The sequence below is a fragment of the Fusarium flagelliforme genome (genome assembly GCF_020744385.1).
Source record: "Fusarium flagelliforme strain FIESC 12 MPI-CAGE-AA-0113 chromosome Unknown B0J16scaffold_6, whole genome shotgun sequence".
In the NCBI taxonomy this organism is placed as follows: domain Eukaryota; kingdom Fungi; phylum Ascomycota; class Sordariomycetes; order Hypocreales; family Nectriaceae; genus Fusarium; species Fusarium flagelliforme.
In genome coordinates, this window is record NW_025763508.1 from 2,791,540 (window position 1) to 2,810,298 (window position 18,759).

The 18,759-nt window shown below is 47.0% G+C and overlaps 7 protein-coding genes across 7 annotated transcripts; 5 read left to right on the forward strand and 2 right to left on the reverse strand.

Annotated features, from left to right (window-relative positions):
* The first annotated feature begins 1,113 nt into the window (after nucleotides 1–1,113).
* Nucleotides 1,114–3,325, forward strand: B0J16DRAFT_417517 (uncharacterized protein). Its single transcript, XM_046133673.1, has 3 exons — nucleotides 1,114–1,569; nucleotides 1,621–2,023; nucleotides 2,071–3,325. Exons 1-3 carry the CDS (start codon nucleotides 1,400–1,402, stop codon nucleotides 3,235–3,237), a joined length of 1,740 nt encoding a protein of 579 aa, XP_045980475.1. The 5' UTR covers nucleotides 1,114–1,399; the 3' UTR covers nucleotides 3,238–3,325.
* Nucleotides 3,326–4,331: 1,006 nt separating this feature from the next.
* On the forward strand, nucleotides 4,332–5,609 carry B0J16DRAFT_323370 (uncharacterized protein; the record flags this gene model as incomplete). The annotated part of the gene is made up of 1 exon (XM_046125771.1): nucleotides 4,332–5,609. One exon carries the CDS (start codon nucleotides 4,332–4,334, stop codon nucleotides 5,607–5,609), a length of 1,278 nt encoding a protein of 425 aa, XP_045980476.1.
* Nucleotides 5,610–9,247: 3,638 nt separating this feature from the next.
* B0J16DRAFT_178381 (uncharacterized protein) lies at nucleotides 9,248–10,299 on the forward strand. Its single transcript, XM_046122548.1, has one exon. It carries the CDS (start codon nucleotides 9,331–9,333, stop codon nucleotides 10,144–10,146), a length of 816 nt encoding a protein of 271 aa, XP_045980477.1. The 5' UTR covers nucleotides 9,248–9,330; the 3' UTR covers nucleotides 10,147–10,299.
* B0J16DRAFT_347891 (heterokaryon incompatibility protein-domain-containing protein) lies at nucleotides 10,215–12,614 on the forward strand. The gene has a single exon (XM_046128626.1). The coding sequence runs from the start codon at nucleotides 10,428–10,430 to the stop codon at nucleotides 12,597–12,599; it is 2,172 nt and encodes a 723-aa protein (XP_045980478.1). The 5' UTR covers nucleotides 10,215–10,427; the 3' UTR covers nucleotides 12,600–12,614.
* On the reverse strand, nucleotides 12,615–13,979 carry B0J16DRAFT_417520 (uncharacterized protein). The gene is made up of 3 exons (XM_046133674.1): nucleotides 13,762–13,979; nucleotides 13,347–13,715; nucleotides 12,615–13,300 (listed from the first exon to the last, which is right to left on the reverse strand). Exons 1-3 carry the CDS (start codon nucleotides 13,945–13,947, stop codon nucleotides 12,707–12,709), a joined length of 1,149 nt encoding a protein of 382 aa, XP_045980479.1. The 5' UTR covers nucleotides 13,948–13,979; the 3' UTR covers nucleotides 12,615–12,706.
* Nucleotides 13,980–14,906: 927 nt separating this feature from the next.
* B0J16DRAFT_387731 (uncharacterized protein) lies at nucleotides 14,907–15,696 on the reverse strand (the record flags this gene model as incomplete). The annotated part of the gene is made up of 2 exons (XM_046131697.1): nucleotides 14,907–15,148; nucleotides 15,216–15,696. The coding sequence occupies 2 exons, from the start codon at nucleotides 15,694–15,696 to the stop codon at nucleotides 14,907–14,909; spliced, it is 723 nt and encodes a 240-aa protein (XP_045980480.1).
* A 1,751-nt stretch (nucleotides 15,697–17,447) lies between these two features.
* Nucleotides 17,448–18,676, forward strand: B0J16DRAFT_374876 (SGNH hydrolase-type esterase domain-containing protein). The gene has a single exon (XM_046130636.1). It carries the CDS (start codon nucleotides 17,504–17,506, stop codon nucleotides 18,260–18,262), a length of 759 nt encoding a protein of 252 aa, XP_045980481.1. The 5' UTR covers nucleotides 17,448–17,503; the 3' UTR covers nucleotides 18,263–18,676.
* The last annotated feature ends 83 nt before the right edge of the window (nucleotides 18,677–18,759 follow it).

Here is an 18,759-nt window from a genome sequence, read left to right on the forward strand (position 1 = left end):
TCATGGGTATCTCGTTATCACAGCTCAACCTCACGGAAATCTCGGCATCGAAAGCCGAGGCAAACTTCGGCGAACACATCGCGGGCTGCCAGGGTAAGAACCTGCACACCTTCAAAACGACCCGCTAGACTAGGGCATTTTAATTCCCCGAAGCCCGACACAATGACATGACACGATACATCCAGCAATTGACTGCAACAGACTCACGGCTCAGACTGGCGAAGATGATAATCAAGTCTTAAATGTTATGGTTAAAAAGTGAGTCATCACGTGGTGCAGCTGAGAAACGAATTACCGAACAAAGAAGCAAACATCAACCCATGTTCTGTATAAAACCAGTTTTTAGGGATGAAAATGCAAATGAAGAGGGTGGTCAGGCGTCAAAGACAGTAAACGCCGATGACGCCGTGGCGCTGGGAATAGGAAACATGCACCCAGATATCATCTCCAAGTGTTACCTCCGCAAGCTCCATTCTAACAACAACCCACAAAATTACACGAGAGACAAATTGGGGGAAGAGTCCGGGGTCTGGAGAAATGGATTTATTTCGGCCGAAGCAGGACCGTTCGGATCTTGGCTTTACAGTTTGACAAAGTCCCAAGACGGGTAACTTCTTGGAATATTTTGTTCTACCCCATGTTTTGGTCAAGATCAGCGGGGAGGAAAACTTGGCGTCATTGCATCGCGTGCCAAGAATTGGACGGGGTGATCGGCAATGGGGCTTGGCAGATTGACGGCTACAGATATCTCTGGGCATTAAAAATAATCTGGGGTAGAGACGAAGGAGAGTAAGCACTGATTGATGGCTTAAAGTATTACAGAGTATTCGCTATTATTGTTAAAAGTTAAAGGATGAACTGGTTAATAGGGTATTGTAGATGACATCCAACTCGTGTCATTAACCTGACTTGACTCTCAATTAGGAGGATGACATTTGTTACCGGATCTCTCGGGTGTCGTCATGAATCGAATGTCACGTCTAGCAAGGATTAGTCTAGCTCCAGGTGCCTGTAACCCCAGCCTGTCATCCGCAAGCCCAGGGCACTCTTCCAATGAGCTTCTTCCCAAAACAGCCCATGAATTCAATTCACAGTCCAATTACATCACATTCCAGCGTTTGGACCAACAGCCCGGTACTTCCCCAGCTTTACATCCCCGTGGAGGTTGCGAGCAACCCAAAATGGGGACGGTCCGATTTATTGGTCTCGAGACCATTTGTTCGTCATTGGGCAGACGTTCCAGGAATTGACATCACCGGTCAAAGATGCACAACGTCATGAGCACGGCTGATGTACTTATTTATTCCTCAGCTGCTGCTCTTCACATGCCTCCAATCTACTCAGATAACTCTTAACATTACGATTAAGGTTATTGGCTTGAACAGTCTTACCATCCATCATGGCGCCTAATTTCATGACTGTTCATTTCGATGAACAGAATCCCAACAATGAGAAAGGCAAGGAAGCTGGTGCGCGTCGGTCACTAGCTGGACTCGACTATTCGCCTTTACCTCGTATCACAGGACGCTCTTTTCTATTGGCGACATTCGTGTCCATGGGAGGTCTCCTGTAAGTTCCGTCTTTCACATCTTTATCGCCAGCATCAGCTCACATATACAGCTTCGGTTACGACACAGGTCAAATCTCTGGCTTTCTAGAAATGCCCGATTTTCTCGACCGCTTCGCCGAGACAAACAGCAACGGAGAAAAAGAATTCAGCACCGTGAGGTCCGGTCTGATCGTCGGTTTATTGTCTATCGGTACACTCATCGGTGCACTGGTCGCAGCACCTATTTCCGATCGTATTGGTCGCAAGTATAGTATTTCTGGCTGGACTTGGATTATTGCTATTGGGTTTGTCATTCAGATATCGTCGAATAGGGATTGGGTCCAGATCATGATGGGTAGATGGGTTGCTGGTTTGGGTGTTGGTGCTTTGTCGCTTCTGGTTCCTATGTTTCAGGCTGAGACTGCGCCGCCGTGGATTCGTGGTGCTATGGTTTGTTGTTACCAGCTCTTCATCGTAAGTAATCCCATCTCAGATGGTAGTGTACATACTGACAGTTGCAGACCATGGGTATCTTCCTAGCAGCCTGCTTCAACTACGGCACAGTAACCCACCAACGCAACAGCTCAGCCTCATGGCGCATCGTCATCGGCATCGGCTGGGTCTTCACCCTCGTCTTAGGCATCGGAATCCTGTTCCTCCCCGACACACCGCGTTTCGACTACCGTAAAGGCAAAGTCGACCGCGCACGCGACACCTTGTGCAAAGTCTACGGCGCAACGCCCAACCACTGGGCCATCCACACCCAGATGGAAGAGATCGACTCCAAGCTGCGTGCCGAGAGCCAGATCAAGGGCAATCCCGTAAAGGAATTTGTCCAGATGTTCAAAGCGCCGCGCATGGCGTATCGTATCTTCCTTGGTATGGCGCTGCAGATGTTCCAGCAGTTGACTGGTGCCAATTATTTCTTCTACTACGGTACTACCATTTTCAGCTCTGTTTCGATTGACAGCTACAAGACACAGATTATCCTCAACACTATTAACTTTTTGGTTACCTTCATTGGTCTGTACATTGTTGAGCATTACGGTCGACGCAAGTCGCTTATTGCGGGAAGTACCTGGATGTTTATCTGTTTCCTCATTTTTGCATCTGTCGGTCACTTTGCGCTCGATCGTGGCGATCCTACAGCCACGCCCAAGGCTGGCGTTGCCATGATCGTTTTTGCATGTCTTTTCATTTTGGGCTTTGCTACAACTTGGGGTCCTATGATCTGGACCATCATGGCAGAAATCTTCCCCTCACGCTACCGAGCCAAGGGTATGGCCTTAGCGACTGCCAGCAATTGGCTCTGGAATTTCCTCCTCGCTTTCTTTACGCCGTTCATCACCAAAGATATAGATTTCCGCTACGGCTACGTCTTTGCAGGATGTAACCTCCTTGGCGGTCTTATCGTCTACTTTTTCGTCATTGAAGGACAGGGTCGTACACTTGAGGAGATTGATACCATGTATCTTGAGAGGGTCAACCCTATTAAGAGTGCCAAATGGGTGCCGCCTCCTCCTGAAGAGATGTCGAGGATCCGAAAGCAGGCTGGTACGGATATCGAGACAGCTGGTATGCACCATGGGTCAAGTGATGATGAGACTCTTGCTCGACGATCGGGTGTTACTGACGGTGGTCATGGACACAAGAAGGAGGAGCATGCTGGAGCCATGCACCGCGAGTAAGAAGAAAGGAAAGTGTATTTATCAGTGTCCTATGACGAAATTGTACAATATTCACACGTTTATAATTGTAGCCAATATTTACTGTGTCCATTTGCAGGGTGTCTCTGTGCAGTGATGACAGTTCGTGTGATCAAAAGTGTTGGTTTATTAAGTACGCATTGCGGGTATCTTTATCACCAGATGAGTCACTAGCAGACCCCGAGTAGCTGCTCGTACAAACACCTCGTTATCGAACACACCACCTGGACGACCTGTGTCCGGTGTCATATCAGACGAGTGCTACTGGAACAGGAACTGGAACAGAACAGGAGGGAGCAGAGGAGAGTCGCGAGGGAAATTGAAAGGCTTAGGGAAGAGAACGTTATGTTTGAGCAGAAGACAGCATACTGGGACAGGGCGCACAAAGCGTCAGAGAGGAGGGTTGGGGGGCTAAATTTGCTGAAAAGGGCGCTTCTGAACCAGCCTCGCAACAACCCAGGCTTGAACAGGCTTATCGTGTGGTTTCTTGACCTTCTTGATCGAGATGACGATCGAAGGAACGGTGGTGAGAACCGAGACGGTGATGATGAGGAGGACCAAGAGGATGGTGGACAAGGGCAGTGATGAGGCCTAGAAGAAGAGTTTTTACTTATTCAGCAGCGTTTGCACGACTGCCGAGTCTACAGAAGCGTGCAGAATAAGCTATCTCGATGAATGTACAGTTTCTTCGAAGCATCGTTTCCTCCAATGCTTGTCATCTCTTGGAGAAGCTTTTCTCAGTACATTTACACTTTTAACAAAGCAGTATGACTCCTTTGTTTTGAGTTTTTCTAACGAGCAGGCTCTGCAAACTGTGAAAATTTCCTCTGCTTGCACGAAACCTTTCTTTTTTCTGCCTTGAAACAAGGTTCAAGCTGAGTATATAATGCCTTGCTGCCTTTCTTTCAGTCTTTTCTTCTTCCTTCCCCCAACATCAACCCAGCTACAAGATCAACCACACACAGGATCAGCCACACACAAGATCAACAACAAACAAGATCAACAACAAACAAGATCAACAACAAACAAGATCATCCACACACAAGATGTGTATGTGTATGTGTCACACACACAAGATGTGTCCCACACAAAATCAACAACCCTTGACCTTCACATTGAAGTCTGCAGCCGCTATCCCACCCACCCCAGAATCGATACGCTCTACAATGGGGATCGTCATCTCTTCGTCCGCTCCTCGTACCAACACATCTTCCTCGAACACGGCCGAGACAAGTCAACGCGGCATGGCTATTTCCCTACCCATCGTCCGTGAGATCGGGTACATCGCCGAACACATCGTCGATTTAATATTTCATGTCATCGAACCCATCGCCTATGGGGTTGGGTACACCGTTAGATTCATCGCTGACGGGATTGAGTACATCGACGACCGCATCCTTGATGGGCTTGATTACATCATCAACCACGTCGCCCATGAGGATCACTGCCCCGCCGAACCCAACAACGGTGGGATTGAGTGCATCCAGGGTCAGTCGATAAAGCAGTCAGACGAACAAATGGAGATCGACTACGAGAAGTACGAGAAGGAGTGCGAGGAGTACGAGAAGGGCTATGAAGCCTACAAGAAGGGCTACGAGGCCTACAAAAAGGGCTACGAGGAGTACGAGCAGGGTTATAAGCAGTACGAGGAAGATTACGAGAAGTACAAGAAGGACCACGAAGAGCATGAGATGGACTACAAAGAGTACAAGGAGGAATTCGAGGACTATGAGGTCTGGCAGAGGCTCTACAAAGAGGTTAAGGATGACTACAAGGGGATGAAGGACAACCAAAAGCTCTTGAAGGAGGAGCGCGACGAAATGGAAGGGCGTTACAAGCTCCATTTCGAGAAGCACAAGCACAAAGATCTAGAAACCGCTCATAATCAAGAGCGCTACAAGTTGTTTCAGGCGGATTACAAGCACAGTGAGGAGCAGAACAAGCTCTTGGATGAGCTGGTCAAGCTCGTTGAAGAACACCACGAGTACAAGCAGCAAAAGGAAAAGTCGGATAAAATCGAGTCCACAAAAGAGGAGGCAGAGAGAAAGAGCAAATGGTTGAAAGAGCGTGCTCGCAAGGAGGAGGTGGTGGAAAGACGCTTCGTTAAGGCAATTAGTCACTTCGACAAGGAATTCGACCGCCTTGAGGAGGACGACGAACGCCTCAATGAATGGGAAAGACGCCTCGATGAAGAGAAGGAACAGATACGACTCAAACGCAAGGAAGAGAAGGAACAGAGACGCCTCGACGAGGAGAAGGAACAGGCACGCCTCGCTGAAGAGGCAAGACGCCTTGATGAGGAGTATGAGAAGGTTGAGGAGGATGAGGAGGATAAGAAGTGGAATCTCCTTTAATCAAGTATGCGTTGACGGCTCGGCCACTCAGAAACCTCAAATAGAGGAGTGGATTGCCGCGGATCAAGGCGATGGAAGATCGCTGTGATGAGGCTCAGAAGGTGGATTCTTCCTGATCCAGAAGTCACCATGCGATCACCTCTTTTCATGGATGAGTCATGTACGATACCACCCCGGATACCGAATAAACCAAACCAGCGATTCGGTGTCTGCAACTGGGGTTCTTTAGTCTATGGATATGTCTTGGTTCACTATATATTTAATTGACAACATACCTACATCTCAAAGCTCGTGCTTATATCGGGGATCATTTGAAGTGCGTCTCCGGCGGTCTTCCATTCGCCTCGACTATTTACTTGTGTGCTAGAATATGAACAGCAGAGGGCGATCATTAATAAGAATAAGTACTTAATTCAACGGATAAGAAACAAGAATAAGTGAATTTGAAACCTTTACCAACTATTCGTCTGGATTTGATGACGTGAAGCACATCAATATGAGCGTATACATACTAGTCAAAGATGGAGAGTACGTGATTCGATGGCTTCTTAATAACGGGATGACATCGCTTACTATATGGATTTCCATTTTAATGGTACTTTCAAGATGTCAGAATTAATTCGTGTCAAGCCTGCGACGCTATTGTCACTGCTTCACAGCATACGATCAGACTCTGTTTGAGGTTTGCTAGTGACACATCTGGAGATAAGTTGCCCGCAATGCGTACTTAATAAAACAACAATTTTGATCACACGAACATAATCAGGCCCCCGAGACACTTGTAGTTGTTCAGACGTTGTTCGTCCTACTCTTCTTCAAAGACTTCTCTCAATTATATAAAGCCTAGGTCCCCTCATAGCATTCTTGCCGTCCAGCAGAACATTTACCTTCACACAGATACAACGAACAAAGACAATCGCCATCCTCGAACAAAGCCAATATGTGTAAAGAAAGAACAGAGAAGTGGGTATGCAAGCACTGCGAAAAGCCCATTAAAGAAGTCCCATCCAAGACCGAATGTCAAAACATGAAGAAGACAGGCAGGTGCAAGGAATGGGTCAATGCTAAAGAGAATGAGATTATCGATATGTACGACCCTGATTGTACGTTCTGCAATAAATCGCAGAGGTTTTCCAAAATGGATCTGGAACGGGAGATTAGACCTTGGAAGATGGAGCGGTAGGGTTGTTCTGCGGAACAACAACATTCAGTGTTGTTCAAGCTTTATTTTCGTCTGTTCACGTTTTCGATCTAAAGTTTGAACAAAGCAATGGTTAGCTTTCATGTATAAACACAGAAACAACGAGTAGTATTTCTGAACAATTTCAATTTCACTGAATGTTCTTGCCGTTGTGAATAAGCTCTAAAAAGACAAATATAAAAGGCGACGACCCAGCACGTTACATTTCCCTCTCTAACCCAGAGTCCTCACAAGCCTCAAAAGCTAATAAAGCTCACCACAGAAGTTAACTACGCCACAATCCCAGTTCAGTTCAAAAAGGTCACAACATGTGTCAAACCACCAATACAAGCTGGGTGTGCGCCACCTGCTCCGTCTCCATCCTCGACAAAAAGTCAGTCAAGGCACCCTGCCAAGAATACAAGGATAAGGGCATTTGCACAGTTGCTCGTCCACCGCTGAATGAGTATGTCTACGTTGACGATCCCGACTGTGAGATTTGTAAGCAAATGAACAGCAGCAGCGATGATGAGAAGAGCATACGCAAGAAGATATCCAAGAAGATGTGCATGGCGTGAAGGGGTCTAGCGCTGGATCGTTGAGACTTAGCTATCAATAAACTCGAATGACATATTGCATCAAAAATGAAATGGCTATCCGTGGTGAAATGTGATTTCCATGTAAGACGTGATTTGTGGCTTGAATGCCATCTTATTAAGCTTTACGATCATTGATTGTGTGCACAATTTTGTGGAATTAGGTCATGGTCTTGTGCAAGCATCAGAGCCGTGATGCTTCAGTGAAACTTACGAGACAACCCTAACGATCGTTTCGAGAGAGCTCGGCCGATACAAATTTGGTTTGCGCCCACTGTCATCCCCGTGACGGACAAGCTGTGAACTCGAACTGCATAAGTTCCAAATTACCGCGCGATAGTTTCACGGAAGAGATGTTTTGCCTTAATGATAAGTCCAGTATCCCTACCAAGACAGGTCATGGTACTACCTTTCAGGTCAGTCCATGAACTCGAGATAGTTAGTCAAACGAGTCAAAGGGCCAGTTCTTGTTGGCAGAAACCTTAGTACAGCACTTTACAACCTCCTGAAAAGAAGAACTTCGCAGAAGCAAGATATTCCGCCTCGCTTACCCGAGCAGAACAAGGGTCTTGATCAACTCAAGGATGAGCTTGGAGAACGCGACAGCCTTGAACGCCTGGAGATTGTAGCAGGGAATTTGAATCTCAACAGAATTAGAAGATACAAGAATAGCATCAAGACGAGTAAATACAGTTGATCTGCTGTTGATCGCATCTGATCATCAACAGGCCTCCCAGTCGAGGTTCTCCACACAAGGGGAATTTCAGAGACATCAAAGCGTTAAGCGATTATACAGATCGTCGGTAACTGTATCGGTGTGAGTTTTAGCGCAGTGGCTGACAGAAGCTTATAATTTAATTCCTCGTGTAGCTAAGACATGAGCGCCTCATTTCTGACTGTGGTTAGAGAAAATGGATTGAGCAGCCTCATCAGAAGGTCGTATAGGGTAGTTTTCACCAAGCCCGATCATTTACGTGAACAAGGCTCGAGAGCCAGTGATGTGATTGTGACTGTATTACAATGGCGTTTGGGACTATTGGTGACTTAGTGGCATTTGTTATGCATTGAATGACATATCAATTTTGGAGTAAAGTGCAACTGTAAGATGATGCCAATTGAGAACGCGATGATGACATTGTTGTTTGCTTATAGTCCCAATGAACCAACCAGTCAATGCTCAGCTGCCAAAAACAGCACAGAACCCACCGCGATCAATTATCAAATCACATGAAAGCGCTAATGACCGTATTCTGCAAATCCCAATGAGGAATCTGAATAAGATCTCAAAGTCCAGACTCCGGTAGACCCGGATAACTGCAACAGTAACCCTTTTACCCCTGAAGCCTTACCTGGCGCTAGTACCTGAAATAGCGCCAGTCCCCAAATTACCCGCTAAAAATACGAACGCCTCAGCGTCTCCCAGCTCGGTTGTCCTCCAATTAGCTTTCGCTCCCCCAGACCCGTGATCTTCAACCAGGAGAAAGGGCGGAGACTAAAAAGCTTAGCTCAGTTGATATTGAAAAGAGGCGTTCTAGAGTCAAATCTCGGATATTCAGCCATAACCTCTACCGCGCGGTTGACTTTGCCGAAATGATGGCCATCTCCAATCACCGTAGAGCCCCTGATCACGTCAAGTGCACGATAGGCTCAAGCACTATTGTTCTAGTAGTTGGTAAACACCAAGCCAGTCTGTGCTGCGAGGCGTCTAGCGAAATTACAACACCATCTCAACAAACAACGCCTTTCCAATTCTCAACGGATATCCATCGTATTCTATAGTAGACCAAAGAACCATAAAAGACCATCAGTTCCACCTCCAAATCCATCTTTCCCTCCTCACTCTTCAGTCGCTCACTCAACTTCACCACACTCTTTACTCAGCTCTTCAAGACAATTACACTCTTTACCTTTCTTTTTAATCAATAATCCAACTAAATCAGTCAAGATGAAGTTCTCCGCTGTCACCCTTCTCACCCTTGCCACCGGCATCATGGCCGCTCCCGTCCCCGAGGCCAGCTACGAGGTCGCTCCCAGCAACCAGTACGAGGCTCCCAAGCCTCAGCAGCCCACCAAGCCCAAGGCCGAGAAGCCCAAGAAGCCCGCTTACCACGCTCCTCAGCCTCCCAAGCCTCACCACGAGAAGCCCAAGAAGCCCCACCACGACAAGCCCAAGCACTACGCTCCTCCCCACACTGAGAAGCCCAAGGTTCCCAAGAAGCCTGAGTACAACCAGCCCAAGAAGCCTCACCATGAGACTCCCAAGAAGCCTTCTTACGAGGCTCCTAAGCCCAAGAAGCCTACCCACGAGAAGCCCAAGGTTCCCAAGACCCCTTCTTACGAGAAGCCCAAGACCCCCAAGCCTCACGTCGAGAAGCCCAAGAAGCCCGAGTACAACCAGCCTAAGAAGCCTCATGTTGAGAAGCCCAAGAAGCCTCACCATGAGACTCCTAAGAAGCCTGCTTACGAGGCCCCCAAGCCTAAGAAGCCCGAGCACGAGAAGCCCAAGAAGCCTGAGACCCCCAAGAAGCCTTCCTACGAGGCTCCTAAGCCCAAGAAGCCTACTCACGAGACTCCCAAGAAGCCTGAGTACAACCAGCCCAAGAAGCCCCACCACGAGACCCCTAAGAAGCCTCACCACGAGACCCCTAAGAAGCCCTCTTACGAGTCCCCCAAGCCCAAGACTGAGCAGCCCAAGAAGCCCGCCTACGAGGCCCCCAAGCCTGCCCCCAAGAAGGAGTCTTACACTGCTCCCAGCTACTAGATTCTGTAGTACTTTTGCAGGGTGGTGGTCGTGTGTGGATTGAAAACCGGATGTTTTGACTTACTCTTCTTGTATTTATCTTGGATATTTCTTTATAATTACCGCAGTCAAATGAAAGGAATTCCAATCTGGAAATTGATTCTTGCAATAATGTGACGTTTGTAATTCTTAATAGGGCTAGTGAAGCTGACAGTCCTATGCTGACTAACTATGGATATTTCTAGGCAGACATCATAGGACTCTACAGTGAGGCTTTTCTTGCAACATCATCAATAGTGAAAATGACTATATGCTCTCTTTGTTCTCCCGCGCTTTCACGTCCTTCAAAACTTCCAACGCTTCCAGAGTCATGGAATAAAGGCTGTTCTTTTGTGGAGTCTAGCTCTACGCCGTATTTCTGGGCTTTCAAGGGTAACGATACCCCGCCTGAAGAGGTCGGGTTACCTCACCATGCAGGTCTTGATGCGCTGAAAGAGTCCGCTAAAGAATGTCCTCTTTGTGAAATGATCCTGGAGAGGGTTGACAAGTTTATTGAGGGGCTTGAGAGAGACAAACAGGAAGAACATGAGCGCTATTTTGTGTTTGAGCGCCAACGTCATGGCATTCCTGAGAAATGGACTTTTAGTCTTGTGCAGAGACTGGATGATGCAGATGGCTTTTGCGTTTTGGCGGATAGTACGAATAGGAAGTATTTGTATCTAATGGATGCTTTTGGGTTCTGTGTTGATTCTCAGGATTCGCTCTACTCCACAAAAAGGCAAGAACCAGACGACACCGAGTTAATTCTCCGAGGCTCAAAAGTCGAACCAGATGCGGGCGCTGAAGATACATTGAGCGTGGTCACAGGGTGGCTTAACGACTGTGAAAAGAACCACACGACGTGCCGTCCTACCAAAACTCGTCTTCCTTCACGTATCTTGGATCTCGACGCTCTGAACGACGTCAATAAGATCCGATTATTGGAAACCCGCGATACGGAGAGCTACGACTCTTACGTGACGCTCAGTTACTGCTGGGGCTCCGATCCGTCATTTCACGTGAGAACGACTCATGCCACGATGTCAGAGCACCTCGATAGCATTGATGTGGACAGTCTCCCGCAAACATACAAGGATGCGATCAAGATCACTCGTCATCTAGGCATTCGGTACCTGTGGATCGATTCGTTGTGTATTTGCCAGGATGATGTCGATGATTGGGCCAGAGAGTCTGCTGCCATGCAACAGGTTTACGCCGGGGCCTATCTTTCCATCGCAGCGGACAGTGCAGCTGGTTCAGAGCAGGGATTCTTGAAGAGACCAGGACGAAAGTATGTTCCCGTGACTCTCAATGCCAACTTCCCTGCATACGCCTTCCAAATCCCTCCCAAAAAAGCATGTCACGCACGCGCCTGGATGACGTTTGACAACGAACCTCTCACCAAACGAGGCTGGGCCGAACAAGAACGTCTCCTCCCCTACAGAGCCCTTCATTTCGGAAACGATCAGATGTTCTTCGAGTGTAACTGCCACCTACTCTCCGAAGATGGCGTCGAGGTCAAAGGACGCTGGAACTCATTATACCCCAGCCAAGAAGAGAAGGGTTTCAAGGACATCGCTCGCAAATCAAGGGTGAGCATGACGCATCAGCAGTGGTATTTAATCCTGGAGAATTTCTTCCATAGGGACTTCACTGTCAAAACCGATCGTCTTCCCGCGATTTCTGGGTTAGCGTCGCTCTTTCAGAAGAGACTTGCTGAGGAGATGGGCAGGGCTGAGTATGTTGCTGGATTGTGGAGTAATGCTTTGGTCGAGGGTCTTGAATGGTCTTCTCTTGGATCTAAAGCAGGAGAGGATACCATGCCGGATCAGAAACCATTGCCTGGTGAAGAAGGATATATCGCGCCTACTTGGAGTCCTGCTTCTTTTGTTGGCGTTTCTGCGCATGGGATGACTATGCCAGGATGGGTCGACATCGCGCAAATCACAGGCTTTCACACAACACCAAAGACCATGCAGAACCCACTCGGCGAACTCGTCGATGGCTGGGTCAGCATCCGCGGTCCGATGATCAAACTTCATCTCAGCGATCTACCAGATGAGGATCAAGCGAAGCTAGGAAGCTTTCGTCGCAATATCAGACTCTGTACACCTAGCGGCGATGACTTCGGCGGATACTCGTCGTTCGATGGTATCCGTGGCCAAAACGACGAAACTCGTGCCTGGGTTAAGAACAACGAGATATTCGCTTTGATTATGGCTGAGAAGAAGTTTGATGAAGACGGTAGTGAGAAGGGCCCCCCAATGACGTTTCATTCTCTATTGGTCATGCCTGTGGGTGAGAAAAGACGCGTTGTGTCTGGGAGGAATGAATACATGAGGGTTGGAACGTTCTTTTTGGATGAAGATGATCTTGCTGAGGATAGAGGCATTGTTAGGGATGTTGATGGGTTCGCGGAGATAGTACTGGTTTAAATGGCTGGATAGTTTTCTCTACTTTTCTGGCACGTACTGAAGCAATAAAAATTCTCACTCGGACTCGTGAAAGATCTTGTTTGCCGCACCATTGTCAAACCACCAAGTCATACTCCCATCCCACGGCATCCACATCCACCCATTATCTCCAACTTTCCAAGCTGAACATTCTCAAGCATAGCTTTTTCCCACACATACCTTAGCGAAACACCACCGCACGTCGTAACGTCATACGGCTGTCCCAAACTATCCAACCGAACTTGCCCGAGAACGCGAGCCCGGCCATCCTCGTATCGTAAAATCAGGCCTGGAGTGTGCCATGCACCCTCTTCTTGTTCTCGTGCATGACCAAGAGTTTTGCCCCAACAGGGAGTTATGGTAGCTAGGCCGGCGAGAGGAGCTGAAGAGCAGTGCGCTCCGTCTAAATGGTTAAAGTACCCAGGTTTCTTATTATCAGGTCCTTCCTCAAAAGTCACGGTCTCGAGTGGCGGTTCTTTTACTCCCTGTACCGGAGCTTCGCTGTGGAGTGCTAGTCGTGTGATGCTGGTCCATGACTCTTCCAAGTAGATTGTAGTTGGCTCGCCAGGAGGAAGGTCGGCTAGGTGGTCCCATCTCGTTGGGTTAAACGCCGACCACGGCGTTGATCCACCTCGCATAGGTTGTCGACTACAAGTCCATATCCGGCCTTTGTTTGTCCGAAACTATTTCAAGTTAATAAATGAAGACTCCAGCGTAAAGTTCACTTACTACAATACCCTTTCCCCTTATTATGTTTTCCCAATTCCAGATCTCGCTGATTTGTTCTCCCTTGTCAAGAATGAAGTGAAGCCAGAGAGTTCCGTTACTGTTTGTCTGTTGGTCTCCATAGTTCAGGTCCGGTAAACCCGCGTAGTGAGCGGATATCTTCGAGCAATAGTTACTAAAGCAGGCACTCAGTGCCCTCATACCGACACCATTGAGAACGAGAGGCTTCATTCTCTTGATACGAGGAAAGGGAGCGGGTTTAGTGAAGATCTCTATGATCCTAGGGTAGGACGAAGCTGGCATAGGTCTTGGCCAATAGTGCTTGTCATGGCCCCTCTCCCCTTCACGATACATTGAGCGTATCTTCACGCCCTGCAGAGGTGTTAGTTGATACAAGTTTGGGATTAAGGGCACTGACATCTAATTCAGCTTTGATCTTTGCACAATCGTCCTTCAACGGGATAGTATGCCACCAAAGTCCTGGCTCTTCCTGTATCTTGGATATCACCGTGCTCTCTGGCGTTGCACAGACAATACTTCTGACGCCCAGATGATCATGTGCCACAAACATCGTGGTGACAGCTCTGTCTGCTGGCTTGAGCATTACGGAAAAGCTTCCTTGTATCGGCGTGTCGGATATACAGTTGACATAGTGTCTGCCCTGAAACGGGACAAAGCTGGCCCAAATTGGACCATTTTGATTCACTTCGTAATTGGCCGCCTCTGCCTGTTTGTGACTCAGTGGGGAACCGGCCCACATTGGATTCCGTTGTCTCATGATAGAGCTGACTTCTTCGGCACATGATGCATAAGATAAGAGGCCATACAATATCTGGATGTACGATAGACATAGTGCTATGATTTCCCGCGTGACTTCAAGAGGTAGTCCTTTCAGCATGCTCAAATCACGCAAGCAATTATCCTCGTGCCATCGGTCTGCTAACTCATACTTATAAATTGAACTTTCCACCAGTGTCTGAAGCCAGCATTGTCTCAACCGCGATACAGAGCGAGGTAACGCAAAGGCAGAGTCAAGAGTCTCCGCCACGTTCCAAAGCACAGGACCATGTCGAAGTACAAATTTGGCACATGATAGATGACCCACCATGGACCATAAGTATACTTTTAGTAACCTAGTATATTTACTATTAAGTTAAATAGAGAGAAAAAGTAAAAAGGTAAGAAAGGAATTCTAAGCTATATATTTCAAGGAAATATAAAGAAAAAGGCTATTATTAGAGCTAAGTTACTTAATACTAATAACTCTATAGATAGGCTAGGCTAGAGAACCTACCTAATCTAACACAGTTACTACGTAGTAAATCAGAGCACAAGATAGTAAACTACTGCGCTAGTGTAAGTCTGTAAGGGTTAAATATAGTCAGGGTGATTCGAGACGGTCGGGTAGGTCCATTCGTTATATTGACTTCAACTTGTCAAGTCCTCTAAGGAGCTTGACTGAGATCTCTAAGCTAGGGGTTTGATCTGACTAATATTCCTCCTGCGCATCGCCGGCCTAAACCCGATATCCTTACAAAGTCCTCCTACTAGTTGCTATTCTCCTTACCCTGTAAGCAATCCACAGCCAATAGACAACATAGAAATACCAGCACCAGCGGCAGAGTTAACGAGGCCGACTCCGGCTGAAGCAGCCCCAAGAGCCTCACAGATTCCGGTACCCGCGTCGCTGTTGCTCATAGCAACGCCGACATTGAGGAATCCCTTCATATTGCCGCTGTCGTCATTAATTCGGACGTGGACGTGGTCAGTGCTCTCCCACTGGTCAGTATATCCTGTTCCTTGACCTGCAAGCCAATGTTAGAAAGCGTGAGAGAGACTACCAAGCTCTGTCACTGGTTATGAGGAACTTACCAGGGCAGCCGTTAGTCTGGTTAGGAGGACACTCGCCCGTAACATAGAGAACGTCCTCTTCTAGCTTAGCAACGCCAGAATTGTAAACTTCCTGAAAAGCCATCTTGGCAAGGTCAAGCAGTTGCGTTTTGCTTCCCCTTTGCCCCTCGAGGTTGAAGCTGCCCTCAACGCTGACAGTGTAGTCTACGTCGTTGGCACGATTGGAGTTGACAACGAGGGTCGAGAAACCCAAACCTCCAGAAGGGTTGCAGGCTGTCTCTCCGCACTCGTCTCTAATGAGATCCAAGATGCTAGAGGGTAGGCGGCCACCATAATTTAACTTCCCGTCTCCGTACTCGACGATAGCAAAGCCACCGTCCTCACTCTCATAGAGGTTCGTGTTCTGTCGGGCAGACAGCACAGAGTTTCCCTTTGAAACAGGAACAGCAAGAACGCCCGCAGCCTGCATAGAGAGGAGAGAAGTTGCGATGGTGGCCTTCATGTTGGTGGTTCGGATTTGGTATGGAAATGGTTTCAGAATAGTAAAGGTCAAGAGGGAAACTGGAGAGTAGGGCAGAGAAGGTGATGAGTTGATCTTAGAAACAGCATCTCACTCCGAGGACGTCTTACAGTTTATATAGCTGGGTCAATCACGCACTTTAGCACAATACTACAGAGTGAAAAAATACTAGACAATCAAGCCCTGACCTAAGCTACCAAATGCTACCACACTACTGCCTGCATCGAGTCATTTTTGCTATCGCGCCTAACGTTACTTATCCTTGCCTATAGATCTATGCAACATTAGTATTAACTATGGATTTCTTTCTACTAGGTTTATTCTACGTACACTAAGGAGGCATAGTACTCCTTGTCAATTATTCTAGCAAAGGTATCCTTCCTTATTAAGTGTAAGTAAAGATACTAATGTTTAGTTACCCTAGTAAGTAATCTAGTACTTGAGGAATGAAGATCTCTAGATACTGGTTCACTATGTAAGAACAATCTCTTAGTGCAATTAAGATTAATGCTTTGAAACAGTACAGTTAATCCTATAGGCTTATCGGAGGATTCATAAACAAGGCCCTTTCGGAGTATTAAAAGTGACTGGTGATGTCATTATCAGTAGTACCAAGGCCTCTACCGTTACATTAAAAATCCTACTTCTCCACGAGCTGCAAAGTACATGGAGTACACGGACGATAGCGGCCGCCTAGATCAGCCTCTCCATCGGGGGAAAGAGGAGCACAAACCTGCTTACACAGGAATCTGAGTGTATCTGGGTCCGCTTTTCTCCATTCCCCTAGCTTCCGCACATGAAGAATTCCTTTAGAAATCCTACAGTCAGACAAGCCGCCAAGTGTATAAATTGGACCGACTATAGCAGCGGCCGCTGAGGCTTGGCTTCCATCATACAAATGATTTCGTTTCTGCTGCTGTTGTTGTTACGAGCCAGCAGACTAATTGTGATATTCAATATTAAGACTGCTCTCGGTTAGCCTTGAATCCTCCCCGGATCCTTCCTTGCTAGCCAGAGCGATTAAGCATAAGCAACAATCTCAAAGAGGCTAACCAGACAAGTAGATAAGAGAAAAATAGCGATACTTAAGCCAGTTTACCACACTGAGATAGCGAACACTGACGCAACTATCCATCACCTTAGTGCTACAACTACACACAATAATTTTGTTAAGTAACTTTGGTATTACTACTTTATTATGACGCGCTTGCTAGACCACTATCCCTATTGATAAATGGACTTATTACGTGCTCTTTGACATGGGGCTCAATCCTCCTCATGTATTAACCCTTGTCTAGGCGGAGCATACACTGCCCCAGGAGCGGTACTTACGGAAAAAGATTGCCGCATGCATCGGGAAGGGGCTGAGGGATTGGGGGCATCCTCGGCAACCTTTATCTCCGTTTTTGCTACTACTACGCTTTACTTGGTAAAATCCTGCTCCTTGTTAGCATACACAGAATTATTTTTGGTTCTCTAAATAGGAATACTTAAAACTTACAAGGATATAGTACGTATTTATCCTAGCACCTGGGTTCCTAACAGAGTACAGTCAGACTTAAAGCCACTTATGTCAGCACTAGACACAACAGAGAACAGCATCCTAAATATTCTCTTAACCCTGTAATAAAATAAGTATGTATATATAAATGGAACTTGCAAGAAGTTGCAACAAATGCCTCCGAGTCCTTACTCCCTTTACATCATCTTCAACCTTAATCTATATATTTAAACATACTTTTAAAATCGCTTAAGTGTTGCGTTGGCATTTAAATAAAAAGCCTTTATCATGTTCATCAAAACCCTTATTTCTACTTTTACCCTAGGCGCAAGCGCCGAGCTAATCGTCGGCCTGGGTTCTTCGTACGCGGAAGGACCAGGTCTTGCGCAGCCGATAGGTGAACTTCTCAGTCAAAAACTTTCAGGCAACGACGGACAACAGTGGTCCTTCACCAACCATGCCGTCAGTGGTAGCGTCCTCGAGGACATTACAGGAAATCAGTCTCCGGAGCTTGAAGGATCCAACCCAAGGATTGTATATGTTGTCTCTGGTGGTAACGATCTATCGTATGCCACTTGTTTGGGCAACCCTAGTGACAGCGCATGCCAGAATTCCATCTCTGAGGATGAATATAAGCAGCGCTACGGAGGCGTCCTGGATTCTGTTATCCAGCATACAGCAGGCAATACAGATCTGACCATCTTCTGCGTGACTTACATCAGGGCCCTTGGCGCAGACACCGTCTGCCCAAGCGACGACTGCCCGATGGAAGTCGACGAAAAAGAGCAAAATGACGATCTTTACAACCGGGTTGTCGACTACACTGTTCGTGCGATAGATGAATGGAAGGCCAGTGGAGACAATGGAAAGTACGACGTACGCATGATTCCTATGCGCGAGAACAGTCAGGAGCACTACGTTGGCACCACCGAGCCGTGGATCAATGGGGAACAGGTCCCAGAGGGTGCTGGAGGTATTACGTGGCACCCTAACAACGCGGGAGCTAATGCTGTTGCTGAGTTCATTTTTCAAAGCTTTACCAACTAAACCATTTACCTTCATAGCTTCAGGGGTTTTTCTGCAGATAACAATATAAATACATTTGAAAGAGACTTTAATTAATAATAAAAGCTTAGTAGAATAAAGAAGTGAAAATGGTCGCCTGAGGCGGGGTAACCTCGCCAGTTGCAGGTGCGACTACGAAAAGCAATATGTGCTGACTAACGTATAAGACTGTGAGACGCCTTGGCGATGGATGCGTTTTTGTTTCAAACGATTCAATAGATTGATAAGAAGGAAGCCTATAGTCTAGTTAGTGAGAGAATTACAGCAATCCTGAGACGACACTGCAGTAGTTTACTACTATATATCAGCTGGCGAGTGCTTTGTTTGCAAAACCTTTGTTGATCAATCTATAGTTGTATAGAAAGAACTGAGACATCCTGACTATTTATATGAGAGATTGTTTCTGTTGTAGATAACCGAGAAATATATACACTAATTGGCGGTGGTTCCAGAATTGGGTAAAAGCGCCAATACGGATT